Here is a 19,320-nt window from a genome sequence, read left to right on the forward strand (position 1 = left end):
TTCAAATGCGAAATATTCAAACTGGAACTGGAACGTGGAGAGGCGGGCGGAATAAATTCCCCCTTCCTGAGGCAACTGTGCCAGCGCCGGTGGGACGAGAGAGTAGGAAACCACTGAAATGGTTAGCCAGCTGCAGGACTCGAACCCATGTCTTCTGGATTACCGATCCAGGGTTCTATACCAGGGCTACCAGGGCTCCACCATTGGTAGAGCGGACCATTGGTGAACCGGTATTCCAGAAGATGTGAGTTCGAGTCCTGCAGCTGCCTAACCTTTTCAGTGGCTTCACTCTGGGCTCTCTCTTCACTTAGTATCTTAGGCACTTGAGGCTTTGTGTCTTCGGTATTCCAACCTCAGAACACCAATTTCCATCGAGTTAGCCGGTGTGACGTCACTCTGCATACAGCGGGCATGCAGGTTATGCAGGGCACAGATTCCGCAAGTTATGCTTGGCGCAGCGATCTGTAAAATTCGATAGCTGAAAAAAAAGAAAAAAATCTCAATGTACAGCAGAGCTATTAAATATCTGCATCGTCCGAGTTAGGAGCTTTCAGAAAGGCACACATTTTGCCATTCACTTCACAGTTCCTTTAAGTTTATGCCCTCGAAGCTTTCTAGGCCTATCGAAAACAGTCACGAACATGACTCTGAGGAAGGATAAAGGTCTTCGTTTACGCCAGCTGTCGGCTGTCACGAACCTCAATATTCCCTGTAATAATCACGTCCAAGTGCGCTTTCAGAAATTGTTCGCCTGAGATCACGTGTTTCGTTCGATTTTGTTTTTAGTTATTTTCTTACGTTATCGGTTTTCAGGAATCAGACATCCGTTTCGTTACTTGGGGAAGGTGAAGCAGAGGTAAGTCTCACGCAGAGGGATTAGAACCACCTTTGAGCCAGCATTGCATTATACCCCCAGTTCGGGCAGCCTTCGACGACCGTTGAAACCAACTGCCTGGGAAACGCCTGTAGCGCCAGCAAGAGTGTCGACCTGTATTCAGTTCAATGTAGCATTGGACTTAATGCCCTTTTAGAAGTTGACACATTACACGCTTGTTTCAACGGTCGTCAAATGCTGCCCGTGTAACTAGGGGGATAATGGTGTTCCTCTCTGTTGTGTTGAAGAAGATGCGGACTCCAGGGCTGCCACGGTGAAGGCGTTTATCGGTTCGTGTGCCCACGTTTATACCCGTACACCCGTAAGAGTAAATTTTCTATATCACAACGTAACATTATCCTTCCCTTAAAATAAATTATTTTCATCACATTCTCATCCCCTTAAAAAAATTCCCTTCATCACCTTCAACATCGTGACAGAGAACATAAGCGAGAAAGTCGAGCGCTATAGAACACGTGGAACGTATAGCCTTTTGTCCACGCTGGGCGACATCGCGTTCTTCCCGAAGACCTTGGTTGAGGCTGATTTGTTGGCTGCGCATGTTGTACGGTTGACTCCGTTGCTGTGTCGGCAAGAATCTGCGGCTCGCCCAGAATACATGTGTCCGTTGGTGCCAAGTGTCGAGTTGCTTTTCTGCTGTGTTCTCCCTGGCTTTCTGAAGACTGCTGCGAGGTAGTTGTTGGGGGTTCTCTGGACTGATGTGGCCACTGTCGTTCGGGACTCTAGCGGTACTTCTACGAGTTTCGAAGAATTCTATGTTCGGCCATCTTCTAGAATGAAGGTAGCTGGACCCCTTTGCTTTACATTCTTCAGTGGTCCTGTGAAGGATGGTGCAGCCTTGACGTCCTTTTCTAGTTTCCGAGCCCTGACGTAGTAACCTTCCTGGAGGTTAGGCGGCCTTGCACTTACTCTTGTGTCGGAATACAGTTTGACACGCATCTGCTTGTCAGTTATCTTCTGTCGCAGTGCTGCCATTTCTGCTTCAGGTTCTGAAAAGAATGTCGGAAGTCCGACGATGCCAAGCCTTGTTCTCGGTTCATGACCACGTAGGAGCACAGCCCGATGCCCGTTGCTTTTTGGGGAGAACGCCTGTAGATACCTAGGTAGTCTCCCTGTATAGCTTTGACTGCTTGCTTTTCGAGCACTGTACAAAGTTTTACACAAAATAAATTAAATCTTTAATCTTTCATCAGTTTTAAATCTTTCCATCAGTTCATTCGACTGTGGATAATATACAGAAGACAGATAATGCTTAATGAACGTTCACACAAGAAGTCTTCAAACACATTAGATTTAAATTGAGGACGTACCATTGTCCATTACAATCTCTTCACTACCCCTTCACTGATTTTCGAGGCTTGGGTTCATGGGTATAACCCTTAACCAGTCCTATTTCACTGGTGAGCAGATGGAAGAACTGTCTCTCAGCTCAATTGGTAGAAGTTCAGATTGAGCAACGGTGTGAAGGCAACTGAATGAACTGTCCGTATTGCATCGAAACCTGGAAGTGGAGTTGCGTGGTCAACGACGTGAAATAAAACACATGTTGTGGTTTGCTTGTACAGCACTTCTGCAAGGAAACATCCTTTAATGTTTATCTTCCGTCTGGAGTAGTCTAAGTAGCCTTAAGGTTGGCACGCTCATTGCGTAATTACACGATAACAGGTCACGGTACATTTGTTCTGGAATTACTTTTGCGGGTGATCTGCACATCTCTTGATAATGTCCAGCTTTTCTGCATTCCCGACATCTTTTCTTTCTTGCTGGACATTCAGCAGCATTTGCGCGGTGCTGCTTCGAGCCACAGCCGTAACATACTGTTTGCTTTATCCGCTTCTGAGAAGTGTTCTGCACATGATTTACAACATCGCTAAACTCTTGCAGCTCCCGTTGAGTCTGCTGTGCTTCCCAATTTCTGCTGCTCGAGCGACCGTTAGGGCAGCCCCCTCGTACAAGAGACGTTCTCGTAATTGCCCTGACGCAGTTGCTTCCGCTAACTGATCTCGGATAGCATCATCTGCATTTGTGCCGTAGTTGCACGACAATGAAAGGCCACGTAGTCTATATAGTAACGAAGTCTTCAAAGGACTCATCAGGCAGTTGTCGCCTTCCTCGAAATTCAGCCATGGATATTTCAACACACGTGCACGTTTCAATGAGGAATATATCCCGTTCTGCTACATCGCTTTTGCGCGAAATTTCCTAACTAAAGAGTTAATTAATTAATTTTGTTAGTAATTGGTGACCTTGTAGTTACATAATTTATTCGATAGAATATTCGCCTGGCCATATAACTCAGCTACAAAAAAACGGCATCTATTTTGCTATGCTAGTTTTTTAAATAAAAATTATGTAACGAATAAAAAAAACACCCTCTATAGGTCATACGTGACCATTAACTAACCACCGTCGCTTCGTTTAGTGTTGCTCCAGACCAGTCCGCCCTGCCTAACCGTTGCTAAAATGACTTCGATGAACATAGAAAACACGCGAAGCTGACACGTTGCTCGTTTATATCCCATTTTGAAACACGGTCATCTGGGATTTTGAACGCTGGGATATCGTAGCATACCCCTGGATGCTGGTGCAACTGTTTTCTCGGCTCAGTTGATCGTGTAATATCGCAGGAATATTTTTCGTCGTTTCAGCTTTTCAGGCTCGTAATTGCTGACGTCAGAAAAAATGAAAGTCATCTTAGTGACCGGAACATTCGTCGCTGCGGCCACGTGTGAGATTCATCGCCTGCTTTTTTATGACTTCTTTATACACCGTTTTCCCGTGGACGTCGCCATATTTGAACCGCAGCGCTGTCTGGCTCGGGAAGTACGTTGAAGGCTGTTTACCGCACGTGCCAGAGAGAAGGAAGACACACAGGACGTATGTATGCTTCCTCCGTGGTATCGCTTTCCTCCTTGCTGGAATGTGCTGGGTGCGGAAGCGCTGGGGGGGGAGGGGGGGGGGGGGCGAGGCTGGCTGGAAAACGGTGTATACGCTCCTAAACTATTCCCTGCCTCTATGTTATGGTTTTTTAAACTAAATGCTTCCTAAATTATAAGGAAGGTGCTATCCATATGTTTTATAATGTTATATGCAGAACGTAAGAACTGTGCATGTTTATTTAGTTTATTTATTCATTTATACACAAGTGCATATACAAGCGGTGACGATGAATCTTCTTCAGGCTTCGCCATTGCTGTTGCTGCTTCTGATGATGATGACGGGTACGATCATGGGGAAGTGAGAGCACCACCGCTGTATAACCGTGAGTATTTTTGTTCACATCGTAACCAACTTGAGACTTGAACATACGTCAAAAACCCCCACGGACGGTGGGCATTGGGCGGGGAGCTTGCGAGTGGGCGCTTCTCATGAAGACGCAACGTCACGTCGACGTCAGGAGACACCTCAGAGCAGGGCGGAGTCCCCGCGTGACGGGCAATATTCGAGACAACACCCTCTATCTTACTTTTTCTAAAACTTAATTCGTTCGAAATAATCATCTAGCTGTTTTTCGTTTTGTGACGTTATGCAGAACATAAGAGCAGAGCATACGCAAGCGATGAAAGTGCATCTCCTTCAAGCCTTGTCAAAGCTGTTGGTGACGATGACGAGGTTGAAGATGAAGATTATGGTGAGGTCAGACCGATACCACTGTACAACCGTGAGTATTCTTCTTCACGTCATAACCTACCTGAGACTTTGGGATACGACAATCGTCCACAGGAAGGCCGGGGTAAGGGGGGTTAGTTGCGACACTGGCCAATAGAAGTTCTACTTAACATCCTGCGGATTGGGAGCGGAAATCACTCATCCAGTGCCCCCTAACAGAACGAGCTGACGCTCATTGCGGGGAGGAACGAACTGATGTGTATGTGTGCTTTCATCTCGGCTAACTCAAGGACAGGACGTTGTATATGTGCTTTCATTGACTGAGGTTGGATCTGTGAATCACTGTGGGGGCGGGCATCCACTTACATAAACTTCCTTTGCCCTCCCATCCTGGTATCGTTCCCACGTACAGTGTCGTTTTATATCTGTCTCCGTCTTTCTCTCTGTCGTTCAGTTGCAACAAAGAAGTCAACCTGTGCTGGCGTGTGTGAACGTGTGAGTCTGTATCCAAACGACATATCCACGGATGACGTCCTCTCTTCCTGCCTTTTCCCGGCGCATTTTGTCCTTAGTCCTTTAGCTACGGGCCTATAGTTTGGACTGGGGTCTTGTTTTTGTTTAAACTATAACTCCAAATTATTTCTGAAAGCGATTACTGCCGAAACGACTACCCCGGTGCATGCTGGGAGCATGGCGTAGGTAAACGTTTCTGTCTATTGAAGCAGGTAGTGATTTGCATAACTTCAGACTTCTGCTTCCCCAAAACTTGATCTCTCGTATAAAACGCGATATGTCGACATGCTTTAAGCTACTGCGCTTGAAAGGTGACGTATCAAGGTGACGTCGGGGTTGCAAAGCCCGAAACGTGTAGGACGTTTTCTCAGCGTCAAAACGTCGCGTGCAAGGCCACGGCGTGCACACGACGTTTTGACCCTGAGAAAACGTTCTACGCAACGAAGAAACGCTAGCGAAACGATCACCCCGAAAGGCATACGACGCATATACAAACAGAAAAGACGTGCACCAATGTTGCCATGTTCGTCCGCCACAAGCGTTTGTTGGATTGGGCCGGTACTGTTGTTTTCTATACGGTTTCTCAGGCCATTCGTTCGAGGTACCGTTGAAATGCGGAAGTAAATTCATTGCGGTATATATCGTCCCAAAATTTGTGCGAGTTACTCATACGCAAGTTTGTCTCCCGCACGGCGGCCATCGCTCTGTTTTGTAGTCGACACCCAAGTGGTAATTGCCGACTACCAACCATCGGCCAGTGGTCGGCTTTTGGTCGGCAAGCGACTTAGTCGGCCACTGCACCTTGGACCAACGTTGGTCTGATGTTGCTCACAGCGGTGGTTGGGGAACAACGTTGGGCCGAGAACATTGTGCAACGCGTTGCGGACGTGTTATTGAGAGATTGGCGTAATAAAGAGGACTAATGTCGGCCTGCACTGCAAACAAGCTCGAAAAGAATGCAGGTGAAGAAAAGACGCTTGGACGGTTGGCAAAAAGTCGGATGATAGTTGGCCAACGACTCTTTCGGCCAGCCAACACTGGCTCAATTTTGCATAGTGATAGGCAGAGCGAGGTTTGGCTATAGCCATCGGCCAGCCGGCAGATCTGTACCAAGAAACGAGCTCGTTGGCCAAGCACTTGCCAAGCAGGACTAGGTTGGCCAGCCGGCAGATCTGTACCAAGAAACGAGCTCGTTGGCCAAGCACTTGCCAAGCAGGACTAGGTTGGCCAGCCGAGCTCTTGCCAAGCTTGGTCCAATCTCGGTATGTTGCCTTGGGGAGAGGAAAATGCGGAATTGTGTAGCACTGCATAAGTTAGACTTTCGATTGGTCAAGTGATTGTCTCAAACCAAAAGCAGTAAGAAACAGAGACGTTATTTTCATGGTGAGCTAATATGACAAGCATTTCATCATTTCAGTGTTGTTCGTGTACGTGTAGAATTAAACATAGACACCTAACCCTTCATTTTGACTCATACGCGAACAGGAGACTCTCTCATTTGTGATAGCTCGCGAGACAACCTATGTATAGTATCTGTTCTTCCTCAGTAAAGAAAGAGCTGTTTGATTCTAGTGGTCTCGGGCATATTGCGAGCTTTTATGACTCTCCCCTACGGACGTTATCCTACGCCGCGAGACAAGTGAGTATGAATACGAGCGATGCCACAGGACTGCTTTGGCCTAACTTTGCACACACAGGCTGGCCGATGCTTGGCAAGTCTTTGGCCAGGGTACAGATCTGTATCAAGAAACAAGCTGGTTGGCCAATAATACACCAACCAAGGCCGGGTAAGCCAGCCTAGCTATTGCCAAGCTTGGCCCAACCGTTGTTGCTTGGGCATAGTTGGCGCATCGTTGCTGTTAATCGGTGGGCCGCCATCTAGCCGACAAAGAGCCGGCTATTGCCCAGACTTGGTTCTACACTGGCCCTGTGTTGGCCCCATGTCTTATAGGTCGGTCTGCTACATTGGCCCAACGTTTGGCAGCCTTGGGTCGGGCCGAGTAAGGCCAATGTCAATCCCCAAGCTTCGCCCAACCTTCTTCTGCAAGGCCGGCCCAACGATTTTTAAGTCAAAAGCACACGTCGGCCCGGCATTTTGCCGACGTTGTTTCTCCCCTTGGGCAGATAGACCCTCCGCGTGCGTTTTCCGAGGTCACACGCGCCGCGCGTTGTAAAATCGTCGGAAAAACGCTCCAAAAAGACGCAAGCCCTGCAGTCGTGGCGCCTCCGACGGCGTCTCCTATACTACTAGCGTCTCACAGCAGATTACACACACTGTTGATCTTTCTTTTTTCAGCCGACAGCTGTGATGAGGAATACTGCGATTCCATTTGTCGGCAACATGCGTGTACTCGATTCACGTTCTGCCGCGGCGGAAAGTGTACCACGAGGCCTAAGCTGCCCTGCTTATGCATCCACCAGATAAAGACGAAATGAAGATGAAAACACACGTGTGCATTTATTTGTGGCATAATCAAACCTCCCAACCTTCCACAGTGTCCTACATAGGCGTTTCTCCACGGAGCAGTTGTCCCACATACAAGCAACGGAACGTTTCTGATTTTTCCTAAATTCCGTGTCAGCGCCGCGAAGCAACTTGGGCTGTGGGCTGCGTACAGACGGAAACAGACCGAGAAAGGACAGGAGTGGGGGTGTGCCGACATTGATCTTGAAGGTATAGCGGAAAAGCCCAGGGAAAGGAACGTTTTTGAGGGTGACTGTAACACAACTATTCTGTAGGGGCGTTGTAGAATCTGCCCAAAGCATGTGCCTTGTGGGAAGTATAAGACTGTGTTGAGATGAGTGGCGCTGTAGAGTATCACTTTTCACGCGTGAAGCCACACAATATATTTTAACTGGTTCACACTTCGATGACCCATCTTCTTCTCTGGCAAACACTACAGCTCGTTTGACGTCCGTCATCCCCTCTGATCGTAAGTATTCAGGAAGATCTGCTTATGTATCCTGGGAAATATTAAGATGCTACCCATAGTCGTACCACACGAGTCTGAGATAAACGACTGCATAGCTATTTCGGCCATAGACTTCACAGCAAGTAGGTCTCTGGCTTATAGATCGGTAAAGCTTCGGAAACTGACTGGTATATGGTATTGCCAACTGTAGGATATAAGAAAAGCTATCATTTGGATCACAATAGATGGATGGAAGATGGAAGCAATCCTACGAATTGTTTCGTATTGCAAACTGTAGGATAGGACAATTGTTATGCAACAGCCTGAACGGTGATGTGTATTGTCATCAAGAGAACGGCTGATATATGGCACTGCCAACTGATACTATATACCTCATGTCTTACGAGCTTCCACAAATTCGAGAGTCCTGCTCGTCTCGGAATCAAAATGGTGGAGGTGACGTGTCTCAGTTTAAATCGCTCACGCATACAGACAAGGCTCAAGTGTGGTATTGCTTAGAATATTAACTCGACATCAACGTAACGTATGTGTTTCCTACTGCTTTTAGCGCGGTACACCAAGTAGGTCGATCGAAAGCCATTGTCAGCGTCATGTCGCTGGCTTTGATCAACATCGAGCCGATATTGCCAACTTCAGTGGGATGTCCGTCGCAAGTTGACATTGTCGGCGTCATCTCGCTGGTGTTGGTCAACATCAAGCCGCCACTGCCAACTTCTGCTAGATGTCGTTCGGAAGTTGCCATTGTCGGCTGCCTGCCGCTTGTTTTGGTCAACATCAAGCTGGCATTGCCAACTTCAACGTGATGTCAGTCGCAAGTTGGCATTGTCGGCTACATGTCGCTTGTTTCGGTCAACACCGAGTCGACACTGCCAAATTCAGCGTGATATCGGTCGCAAGTTGGCTAGATGTCGCGTTTTTCTGTCAACATCAAGCGGACATTGCCAACTTCTGTCGTATACATCGGTCACAAATTGGCAGTGTCGGGGATATGTTGGGATGACATGCCCAACTTGCTGCCGACATCGTCCCGATGTCGTGTGCTGCCTGGGTAGCCACACTGATTGCAAGTGACCCGTCTTTTGTTATGCGATGCGATAGCACCTTCTCTTTGATTACAGTGACGATGTCTTTCGCGACGGTGTTAGGATTTACTTTCCACTCCGAGTTCACCGGATGGAACACAATGGGAATGCCAGACTTCTCATGTTTCTTTTGTGATACAATCGTGAAATCACAGCCGCCACTTCAAGACAAGACAGAGGGACTTCCGCTGCACATGATAAAACATCTGCAGCGGAAGTTCATCTTTCTTGTCGTTGTATGCATCTTGAGAAATTTCAGGGCTGACTGAAGGGACTTCTATATTGTCTGTCTACATGAACAGGGCTACGGCGTGTCCATCGAGCTGTCAGTGGCTGGATTTCCATTAATCCGCGACCTGAAGTCTGAATTAACGAGGAATAGGTGGTAAGAGAGCAGCGAAGAATTTCGTGGCCTTCTCTGAGAAGCTCCGCCGTCAGTTGGACTCGCACCCACTCACAACGTCCCAATGGTATGGTCCGTGGCCCAACCCAGCCCAACGCTCCGACCTAAAACATTTCTAAACTTTGGCGATGAAACTCCCCAATCGTAATCGTCGAAAATAAAGTTCTTGTTGTTGTTAATGCCATTTTCAAATTTTAATTGTACCACTTGTTTGTCTACCGCCGGACAGCTGACCCCGCAAGTCGACGTACTGACCCTGCCCACACCTGCGCACTGACATGCGGAGAATAGACATACACGGTGGCACACTCGAAACTATTTCCCTTCCTACTGGGGACTCGTGTGGTACGTTCACTTAATCTCATATGTTGGCACCAGCTCGCGTCGCTCAGTGGGTAGCGTGATGATCATGTCACGTCGATACTGGGAGGTACCTGGGGTTTGAATCCCGTTGCCGGGTGTGCTGTCACACATGTGTCGGTACGGTTCCCTTAGGAGTCTGCCCAGGATGCACATTCCCCCAGAGCGTTAGTCGTAACGTTGCCCACCTCTGTGAGGCCGACAACGGCGTGCACCACCATTTCATTTTCATGCCACCACCTTTCACTAGAACCACCACGCGACACTCATAACTGGAGCTGTCATAACGTCGTCGACAGTAGAATCTCGCTCATACGAATCTCTCGAGAAGCCGGAAAATGCTCAACCTTCCAAAATTCGTATGGAAAGAATTAAATCAAATATAAAAAGTGAGGCAAGAATATAGGCAGTGATTACTCATTTCCCATTACTCTGAGCGAAGGCCCATCGTACCACTTTTGCGTCTTTGTTTTGGCAAACGCTGCCATTCACGAAGGCCTGGCACGTGCTGTCCAGCCGCGAGTCGCGCGACAGTGCCGTAAAGCGAGCTTCACCTAACGGACACAGTCATTAGGTGAAGCCAACTTGCGGAATGATGACGCCTAATTGCCAGAGGTACGTTCCCTCCACGTGCTCGGGATATCGACGGCATGCCGTCTCCCTGCGTAGCCGTCTAACTCGGAACTAATGAAGGCGAATGCTTTCGTCCGACATTGACGAAACCTCGCTTCGGGAAATGGACGCTGATGTTATCAGGCGGAGAGGGAAGACTGCCCGTAAAAAGAAGAAAAAGAAAGAAAAAGCATAGACAACTTTTCCCGGCCTACTATTTTTGAAGCGAAATTCGTTTTTCCGGCCTGCCCGATTATACGGACGTTCGCGGGATTCCCGCAGAGTCCGAAAAATCGGACGGCGGCTATAATCATTTCGATAGGCTGCGTATTTCTCTTGGTGTGTCAAGTGCAGTTTCCCAGGAATGAATTGTGCACGCACCATCCATCTTCACCACTCTTGTTTTTAGATATACTTTTGCCCTGTGGTATATTTCACGGTATTTTGCGGTAATTGTGGTTGTTTCTTTTCTGTGCGGCCTTCCATAATATTGTCCGAGGCCAATGCAACCCATGACTCGTCTATTTGGGGCCCCCATTTTCATTATGTCGGGAAACGGAAATGCAACCATTTCACAGAAAAATTGGTTACGACCCGCCAGCTTGTAGCAAACCCTGCGTAGGAAAACAAACCACACTTGCAGCAGTTTGAACTATGCATGACATGTGTATGCATTTTATTCACAAAGAGACTAGTATTACTGATAAAACTCTGGAATGAGGAGAAAATATGCTTTCGCACATTGCATATTCTTGACAATACAATGAACAGACAAACTAACAAGTAAAATATCCATAAAACATAGCCAACGTAGCTTCCCGATTCTGGAAGTTGCCGCATCACAGCACTGCCAGATCAGTCGTGTTGTTAGGGAGATAAATGCTGTAATCTGGATATAGTGCACTCTTATGTGGGAATGCACAGCAGTGTACACTGCTTTATTGTATAGCATTGTTCTCATTAGATATAAGTTACTGTATCCACAGATGTCTGAGCTTAGCAGACAACTTCATGTAACATAAAAGTGGCAAAGCAGGCCCCAGTGGTCACTTGGAAAACACGTGTGAGGCTTGAGGCGCTCTAAACCTATGAGACCGAAGAAAGCCGGTGTGATGCGAGCTGGCTTTGAGCGTCTCAGGTAGACGCGATCGAAGCGACAGCGAGGCTTGAAACGAGCGTTCCAGATGAGGTTGTCATTGCGGGTCAGGTCCCACGTGTACGTGGCTTCTTTGCGTCTCCCACAGGATTCCCACATATCTTCGAAGCCAGGAGGAACACCACCAAGCTCTTGCATCTGCACGGTGTAAGAATGGCATAGAGTATTTACACGCTGCCTGTACTCATACGAAGATAGTGTCACAGCAACTGCTGTGACTGTATGATAGTTATGCTGAGGTTCAATTCAAGATTCCACGGCACTGACTTGTAAATTCTGAGATTTTCTGCGCCGAGCAGTCAACGGCTGCGTGAAATGGGGAACACTATTTTATTGGATAGTGTGAGAACAAAAAATATGTATACTTGTCAATAGCCCGATCCCTTCGTCACTAAATGGTTCCTATCCATATTACCAGGTGAACCCCGAGGGGATTAGGTTCAAGAGAATCCCTGCATTTATTTCCTTGGTCACCAAAGCAATAAACATGCACCAGGGGTTTATTGCTTTAAACACACACCCAAGCTGACATACAGGAGTGATTACGAAGTTTTGGGTCGAAACATATCACGAAAGTTTACTTGAGTTCACCAAGTTCGTCAAACATTATTTGACACCAGGACCTTGCAAAAAAAAGATATGCTTAAGTATGGTGGACGAAATTTATTCCTTTCATCATTACGGCCACGTTCACAATACGTGTTTCACTTACTCCTAATACTAAAGTACTTCAAAGAGCATCTTAAATACTTCTTTGAGTGTTTAATACTCCATTTAGATACTTTTTTTCCGTGGAGTATCTAGTATCTTATTTTACTTAAATACTTTTGCGCAGTATTTCGTACATGTCTGGCCCTAGTATTGCCGCATCACATGCTTTCGGCATTCTTGAGATGCATGCGCATCATCTGCACAGGAGAAGCGGCATCGAGCAAGTTTTTTTTCTTATTTTTTGGAGCTACGCATGCCTGCGCATTACATTCGGGGGCCATGTTAAAATCGAGCAAATATGGTAGTTTGGTACATCTCAGATTTTCCATTGCATTTAAAGAAATAAAAGTCTCCATCAACCTTCAACGACCTTTGCACAGATGTGCTCATGCCAGAGGTACATATTTTGAGCGAAAACCCTCAAGTACTGGAGAACAAGCTGAGCCTGAATAGAGTGAGAAATGAGTAGACCTGAATGTAACTGGGAGCCCCCGAGACAGATGCAACACGCAACTACGGCACATGCAAGACATAACTGACCTCACTGTCACGAAGGTTGAGATCCCCAGCGAAAATGACAGTCTTGTCTTCAGGTTCCTTCCGACATGCTTTGAAACATTTCTTCAGCTGATCTTTCCGAGCAGCAGAAAACTCTGCCGTACTCTCCAGATGAGTATTCATCAAGGTTAAGGGATACCCATTAAAGGAAACCTGTTGAAATAAATTTAAGGATGACAGATTTGTTGGGTAATGGGGGCACATGCACTAAGAATGTCTCATCTAAACAACTCAGAATCTGCATTACTCATTTCAGAAGCCTTATGCAAACTATGCTTGCAAACTTGTATACTTAGATGCCTTGCTTGATCAGAGTTTGTCAGAACAGAACATTTCATGTCCAATCATATAAATACGTAGGTAATTTCAACACAACCTGCTAAGGCACCACTGTACTACTAGCACGACACCAAGATGGCGATCAACAGCAGCAGGACACATTACGAAGAATTAGAACTTTTGCATTCCAATGCTGCATGCAACGTAGATGCAGTACAGTACCGTAGAACCTTGTTAATTGAAAATCCTAGTTAATTTGAAGGTTTTCTGCGATTCTGTGTTCTCACGTTGAAATCTGACCCCATAATTCGGCACTCATGCACCTCACAACTGGCTTAATTCGTAAGATTTTCCACAGGACTACCTGGAAGCCTGGCAGTCGCGCGTTTCATTGCAGCAGCAAAGCAGTGCTTGTTTCCTGCTATGAGCTGCATAGCGAAGTACCCACACATGACTGTCACTTCCTTATATCGCAAAATAATGCTTGTATAAACTATGGCTAAACTGTAAGATGTGACACCATGCCGAAGTACAGGCCTCTCATAACAAAAGAGTTATGTATCATAGATGCTGCAAAGGAAAAACGTGCCTGATATATCAATTTGGCGTCTTGTGAGAAGTTGTGGTAGCAAGCTACAGTACAGCTCCATGCTGGAACTCAACAGAACTATGAAGAACGTTTTGCAGTGGACTGGAAGGCAATGAGCAAACCTGTGCTGCAACTGTTAAGGGGACGTAGTTAACACAAACTGTAGTACAGCTGACCATGCTGAGGATGATGAACCGTCGCTAGTGTTGGCGTTTTAAGAAGCCTTCGTTTTGATTAATGTTCTGCGAAACTTTGCCGAAGTAAATGGTACACGGAGCGACCTATGCTGCTTAAAAGTACATTCTAGTCATCCTGTCAGGATTCACTTAATTCTGCAACCCCCGATCCAAATTAACAAGGTTTCACCGTACAAAGGTAGCGTTCACAGTAAAATCAACGTGATGCATGTTGTTCACATAAGTTCCTGTAAGCTACTTTTGTGCATCTTTTGAATGCACATAATGCAGGTCACATATCTTGTGCAAGGGAGTTGAGATATAATTTAGCATTGATATCAGGCGTAACATCTATAGCAGAGGCTGGTGCATCTTCTGATGCACGCATGTACGTAGATGTCTGAAGAAATAGTAAAGAAATGTACTGTTTAAAAAAGGAAAGTGCAGAATGAAATCATAAATCGTAAGTCGGGTCAGTAGGTATGGAACAAGACGGACACAATGCTTCAATGTGAAAGAGTGCTTTTCCACATGCATTCATCAGTCGTACAGCATCAACAGCAGCGATTATAGTGACAAGCAAGAGCTATATAGAACATACAGAAGTCACAGGACTCGCTGTATGTGTATATCAACAACATCCAATCACTATTATGGGCAAGACAAATACACATGAAATGTCCAATATAGCATCAGATAGGACAACACATGCTGTGGATAGGAGCACACATGCAAACTGGTGCAGATTTTGTATCCACATTTTCCACTAAGTATACCATGCATGTATGGGTAGACATGTTTGTTGCACTTCCACAGGCCACGTCTCTTGAGTGAAAGCAATGCTTCCACCCACAATACAAAAACACCATTACTGACTACTTCGAGAAAGTGGTGCGATTCCCTTACAGCCAGTTCAGTTGACAGTTTGAAAGGTCAGTGAAACGAGGGTATAGCGAGGGACATTAACTGGAAATTTGTAGTGGTGGTGATTTGAATTTTTTTGAGGTGCAAAGACTACTTGGGCTAGAATGCACTATGGAAATTTTTGGTGTAGTGAAAGCCATACAGAGGTGTTAGGAAGTGGATATCCTTCCATAACGACCAGCAAAACATGACACACGATAAGCAACCAGTTTAATGTACACACTCAAGTTGGTGTAAGCTTACTTGCACCAATACAATGACCAGTGCAATTTGCTATTGAGTACTTCTACACAGATAACCTTGTGACAAATTAGCTGTGGATCATGCATGCACAATTACTCTGCACTGAGGAATATTGCAACTTACATCAATGTGTGTCAGAGTTCTTCCCATAGATGTGTTTGAAAAGCCGAACACAGTGTCACACTTGTAAGACACAGTATCCTTCTTTAAAAGAACTGCAGTGTAGTAGCCCTCCTCTTCAGGAGTTCCTAAAACCATTTTGTACTGGGGGAGATGTTTCTCGAGCACCTTGGATGACGCAGGTACGACTTCTTGCAAAAAGACTACGTCTGCGTCATGCCTGCAACAAAAGCGCAATGAAGAAATTCACTGCATCTGATCCCATTAATATGTGAAGCATTGAAGAATTTACATGACACAAATATCTGTGACAAAACTAAGCCGATGCCCAACCATGTGCTGAATACCGAGGGCCTGTGACGAGAAGGAACAACTGACTGCTTCCCAAAAGTGCTGCTCATGGAATGCACTCAAAACTCTCCATGCATGTGCATGCATCTTTGCACATGAACAAAGTAACTTATTCACCATGCGGTGCACCTAACAGAAAGCTGACGAAACTGAATTATGCAAAGGAACTACTGGATAATTAGTATAATCGAGGTTAATCCCTGAGGAAGTATGTGTTCCACCCTCTCGCTGATGTGCTGCACCAAGTTTTAAACATTGTGAGAGGTAGTTCATTAGTGTATTTCATACAGAGCGGAAGAAATGTCATACTTTAAAGGGATGGTTGCAGCCGGAATCCCATCTATGATGCAGATACCACTATGTTTGGCACCGGACGACAATCTACATGGCTATTTTTTTCACCCGCAAAAGATGCCTAGATATTAAATAAACAAATTTTAAAGATCAGCACAGCTTCTGCAGCTGCATAGGCTCCAGCGGCGTGCACTCCCAGGGTGTCTACTAAACCGTAGCCTTCAAATTCGGTGAGTTTTCCAGGTTTTCACTGGACATTTCAAGAAAATTCCCTGACCAAAACAAAGGGGAACATACTAACTACTGCTATGTTTTGATACCCCCCCCCCAGATCCTTCAGAAAACAGATCATTTATTGAGAAATTCGTAAGACTGCCCTACTTTTCTGCCTCCGAGCTTGTCGTATTGGTGAACTGCTACTCGCGGCAACGTTGCTGCGGAGTGGTCGCTCAACCATTCATCGGCACTCGCGATTCACTGCGCATTGTTATGGCACTTGTCCTCAATTTCCCCTAACTTCAGTCGGCCGTTTTGGAAACTCCCTGACAATCGCCTGACTTTTCCAGTCCCATCAAAATTCCCTGATAGTAATTTCCCGTTTTCCAGGTTGGTAGACACCCCAACTTCGTAACCGGAGGAGTGAATGGGCGGAGCTCAGAGGTGTTGTCCGGACACCCCGCAACCCTGAGAGACGCTCGCATGGCCGTGGCATTCCACCGAAATAACAGTCAAACTATGCAACTATTTTGCGTGGCATCTTGGGCACCGTGGTCACTAGTCTGTGAGGAATAAAGTGACACGATAGTTTCAAAATTCACTGGAACGGATGCTGCCGTCCCTTTAACTTGGGCGACCTTGTACGTCATCATGCAATCAAATTGAGGTGTGCACAAACGTTGTCCTTACCTTACTACATAGGATATAACGGCCTTAGTTCGCAGCAGCAAATTTTTCTCATCTATGCCATCAATGTTCCATGAGATGAACTTCAGAGAATCCGGCTTTTGCGTTTGAAGATCATGGTCGGGCTGAGATACTTGGAGTTGCTGAGATGTCTGAGGGTGACTTGTCAGGCCTTCTACTAGCATTGCTGTTGCAGCTGCTGCTAAACTTTCTTTGGAGCCACTGAAGAGCCATGTGATCAAGACTAAAATGAGTCATATGTGCACCTGTGGAATGCATAAGTCAAATAAAGCAGAAAAAAAAAGAGCTAGAAACTGCTGATCCGGTGGAGAACAGCGCAGGGATCTGAGGCACAATATCTTCCATTTTATGATGCAGTGGCGAGAAGAACAATAACAAAAATACGAATACGAAACAAGCCACTAACATACAACCTTAAACGAGCATTAAAGTGGTATCTAACATGGCAAAAAACTGCTGTCATCTTGTAAAGCAGCATGTGAAAAGCATTCCCACAAAATATTTTTGTCCAAAGTTGTTTCACCACGGCGCAATTAATTTGCAAAATCGCCCACCCACTCTCTCAAAGCACCCACGCTAAGTGTGACGTTTGTGGTAGAGAGCCCCCTCATTCGTTGGTAGGAAAAAACCGTCTGCTACGAACATTGGGAGCGGTTTCTTGTTGACTTCTATGCTTTATATCATTTATATCACGTTTTCTAAAAAAAAACAGCAAAGCATATATGCAGCCTGACCCAATAAGGTTGCAATCACAAGAGTAATATATCCGTGGCTTCTGTGCAATCTCAGAATTCAAAGTAGCAGAAGGCACGCGATGACGGTGGCATTGTGGCGCCACCTGTTAGCAACCGAACCAACTGTGCGGTGAAAACGGTCAGAGGCTGCACACTGTCGGGAAGCGCTGGGGTTTCGCTGTACAAGATGCAGTTAATTTCGGACTGCACCACTCGTTCTTCCCGTGGTGTCTGCGGTAAAAAAAAAAAAAAAGTGGTTGTGTCGTTTACAGCCTTCAAACCCTCCGTTTCTGACATCACGCAGCCGGAGAACGCACTGCGTCTCCGTACCGGTAGCAGACGCTCCGGCCTGCGCGGTGTTGCTCACCTCGATCATGTGATCCCAGGTCCAATGAGGAGCCTCCCTACCACTCGCGTCACCATGTGACTCGCGTCACCATGTGACGCGCGTGGCGGCGCTCATCACGCGTCTATCGTGAAGGCGAAGGAGGGTGTTTCGCGAACGGGAGGTTCGGGGAGCTATTGCAGGCGTCCCAATTTGACCCTACGGTTGAACTAATTGTGGGAAAACTGTTTTCGTCTGCCTAACATTCCATACTGACCAAAAACAGAAACAAAGTTGTGTGCCTCTAGACTGCTCCTTTAACACAGAGATTGCACACACACTACAAACCCATCTCCACCTTTTCCCTTTCCCTCCTTTAGTAGCCTTCCTGTTTCTGCCTTCTTCTTGCTTTTTCATCGAGGCTGCGGTCGGAGTGCTAATGCATATCTCACTCAGATTTCTTATCAATACGGTTTCTGCCAAGTGACATATGTGTATATCCTGGGATCACTGCATCGCATCAGCCAAATCGAACCTTGGTTCGGAACCACAAGCTAGAGCATGCAGTGCAAAATGAGAACGAATAACATCCTTATTTCTTACCTTTCCCTTATGCTCCCGCTATCTTTAAGGACAGTATGAAACAGGGATGTTAATGGCCATCATGCGTCATGTGAATTTCCCAGTTTTGTGGCGAAATGAAGCCAAAGCGTTCTGTGTTGTGTGGCGGAGTCCTAGTTTTTAGTGCTTGTAGTAGAATGAAAGCCACACGTCATCAATGTGTATGTCCTTGTAGCTGAAAGCCAATAATGTGCACCGCTGTTGCACGAGGAACGCTCTATTTTGCACGCACTGAATGATGCTGTATTATACCCTGTACAACAGACCACTACAAATGGCTGTGCAGTATGCTGTACTTTTCCAGAAAAGCAATACTCATATTCGGGCTACATAACTCTGTTTCGAGTGAACCCAGCCAACAGCATGAGGGGCACTATTCCTGTCGCACATCTCAACAGTTTAATTAGCATTTAATTAATCAGCTACAACAATGTATACACTTACTCGACAACAACGACGATGTTTGCACGGTCGTCGTCTACTTTCATTCCACTACCACCTCTTCTGTCATCAAAATAGTCACTGACAGACCTCTGGAATGGAAGCACAACATCATGAAATACAAGACAGAGTGAGAACATACTGAATGTAGAGTTTACCTCTAGATTCCATGCCCGGTCTTGAAGGTAAAATTGAGCACACGCACTGTCTGTCTGAGTAACGGCGGCGAACTCTTCGCAAAGCCGCTGACAAACCTCCGCCGGTGGAATGTCGTCATCTGGCTCTGAACCGCTCGTGCTCATTGCTGCAGCACAAAATTTCAAATAAGCCTCACGGCCTTACCGTTAGCTTTGCGCTAGATAGCTTAATAAAACATAAAACAATCGACGAGCAACCTCAGTTTAGTACTTATGCAAACCGCGTGTTCTGCTACCGATGTCGGTGTGGGTTGCGGCGTTTTGCAACGA

At 46.2% G+C, this 19,320-nt stretch overlaps 2 protein-coding genes across 4 annotated transcripts; one reads left to right on the forward strand and one right to left on the reverse strand.

The window, feature by feature from the left end:
* Positions 1-719: 719 nt before the first annotated feature.
* Positions 720-9,627, forward strand: LOC135400745 (uncharacterized). Of its 3 annotated transcripts, none has more exons than XM_064632635.1 (5): positions 720-856; positions 3,544-3,623; positions 4,077-4,157; positions 4,428-4,556; positions 9,335-9,627. In XM_064632635.1, exons 2-5 carry the CDS (start codon positions 3,578-3,580, stop codon positions 9,397-9,399), a joined length of 321 nt encoding a protein of 106 aa, XP_064488705.1. In that variant the 5' UTR covers positions 720-856; positions 3,544-3,577; the 3' UTR covers positions 9,400-9,627. The 3 variants fall into 3 exon arrangements, with proteins under 3 accessions (XP_064488705.1, XP_064488703.1, XP_064488704.1); XM_064632633.1 differs by lacking the exon at positions 9,335-9,627 and adding an exon at positions 7,314-7,462 and having other exon boundaries at positions 725-856; XM_064632634.1 differs by lacking the exons at positions 720-856; positions 9,335-9,627 and adding exons at positions 879-1,164; positions 7,314-7,462.
* A 1,422-nt stretch (positions 9,628-11,049) lies between these two features.
* On the reverse strand, positions 11,050-19,320 carry LOC135400744 (tyrosyl-DNA phosphodiesterase 2-like). The gene is made up of 6 exons (XM_064632632.1): positions 19,012-19,320; positions 18,857-18,945; positions 16,715-16,933; positions 15,167-15,383; positions 12,815-12,985; positions 11,050-11,701 (listed from the first exon to the last, which is right to left on the reverse strand). The coding sequence occupies exons 1-6, from the start codon at positions 19,153-19,155 to the stop codon at positions 11,417-11,419; spliced, it is 1,125 nt and encodes a 374-aa protein (XP_064488702.1). The 5' UTR covers positions 19,156-19,320; the 3' UTR covers positions 11,050-11,416.

Source organism: Ornithodoros turicata, chromosome 7 (genome assembly GCF_037126465.1).
Source record: "Ornithodoros turicata isolate Travis chromosome 7, ASM3712646v1, whole genome shotgun sequence".
NCBI lineage: Eukaryota > Metazoa > Arthropoda > Arachnida > Ixodida > Argasidae > Ornithodoros > Ornithodoros turicata.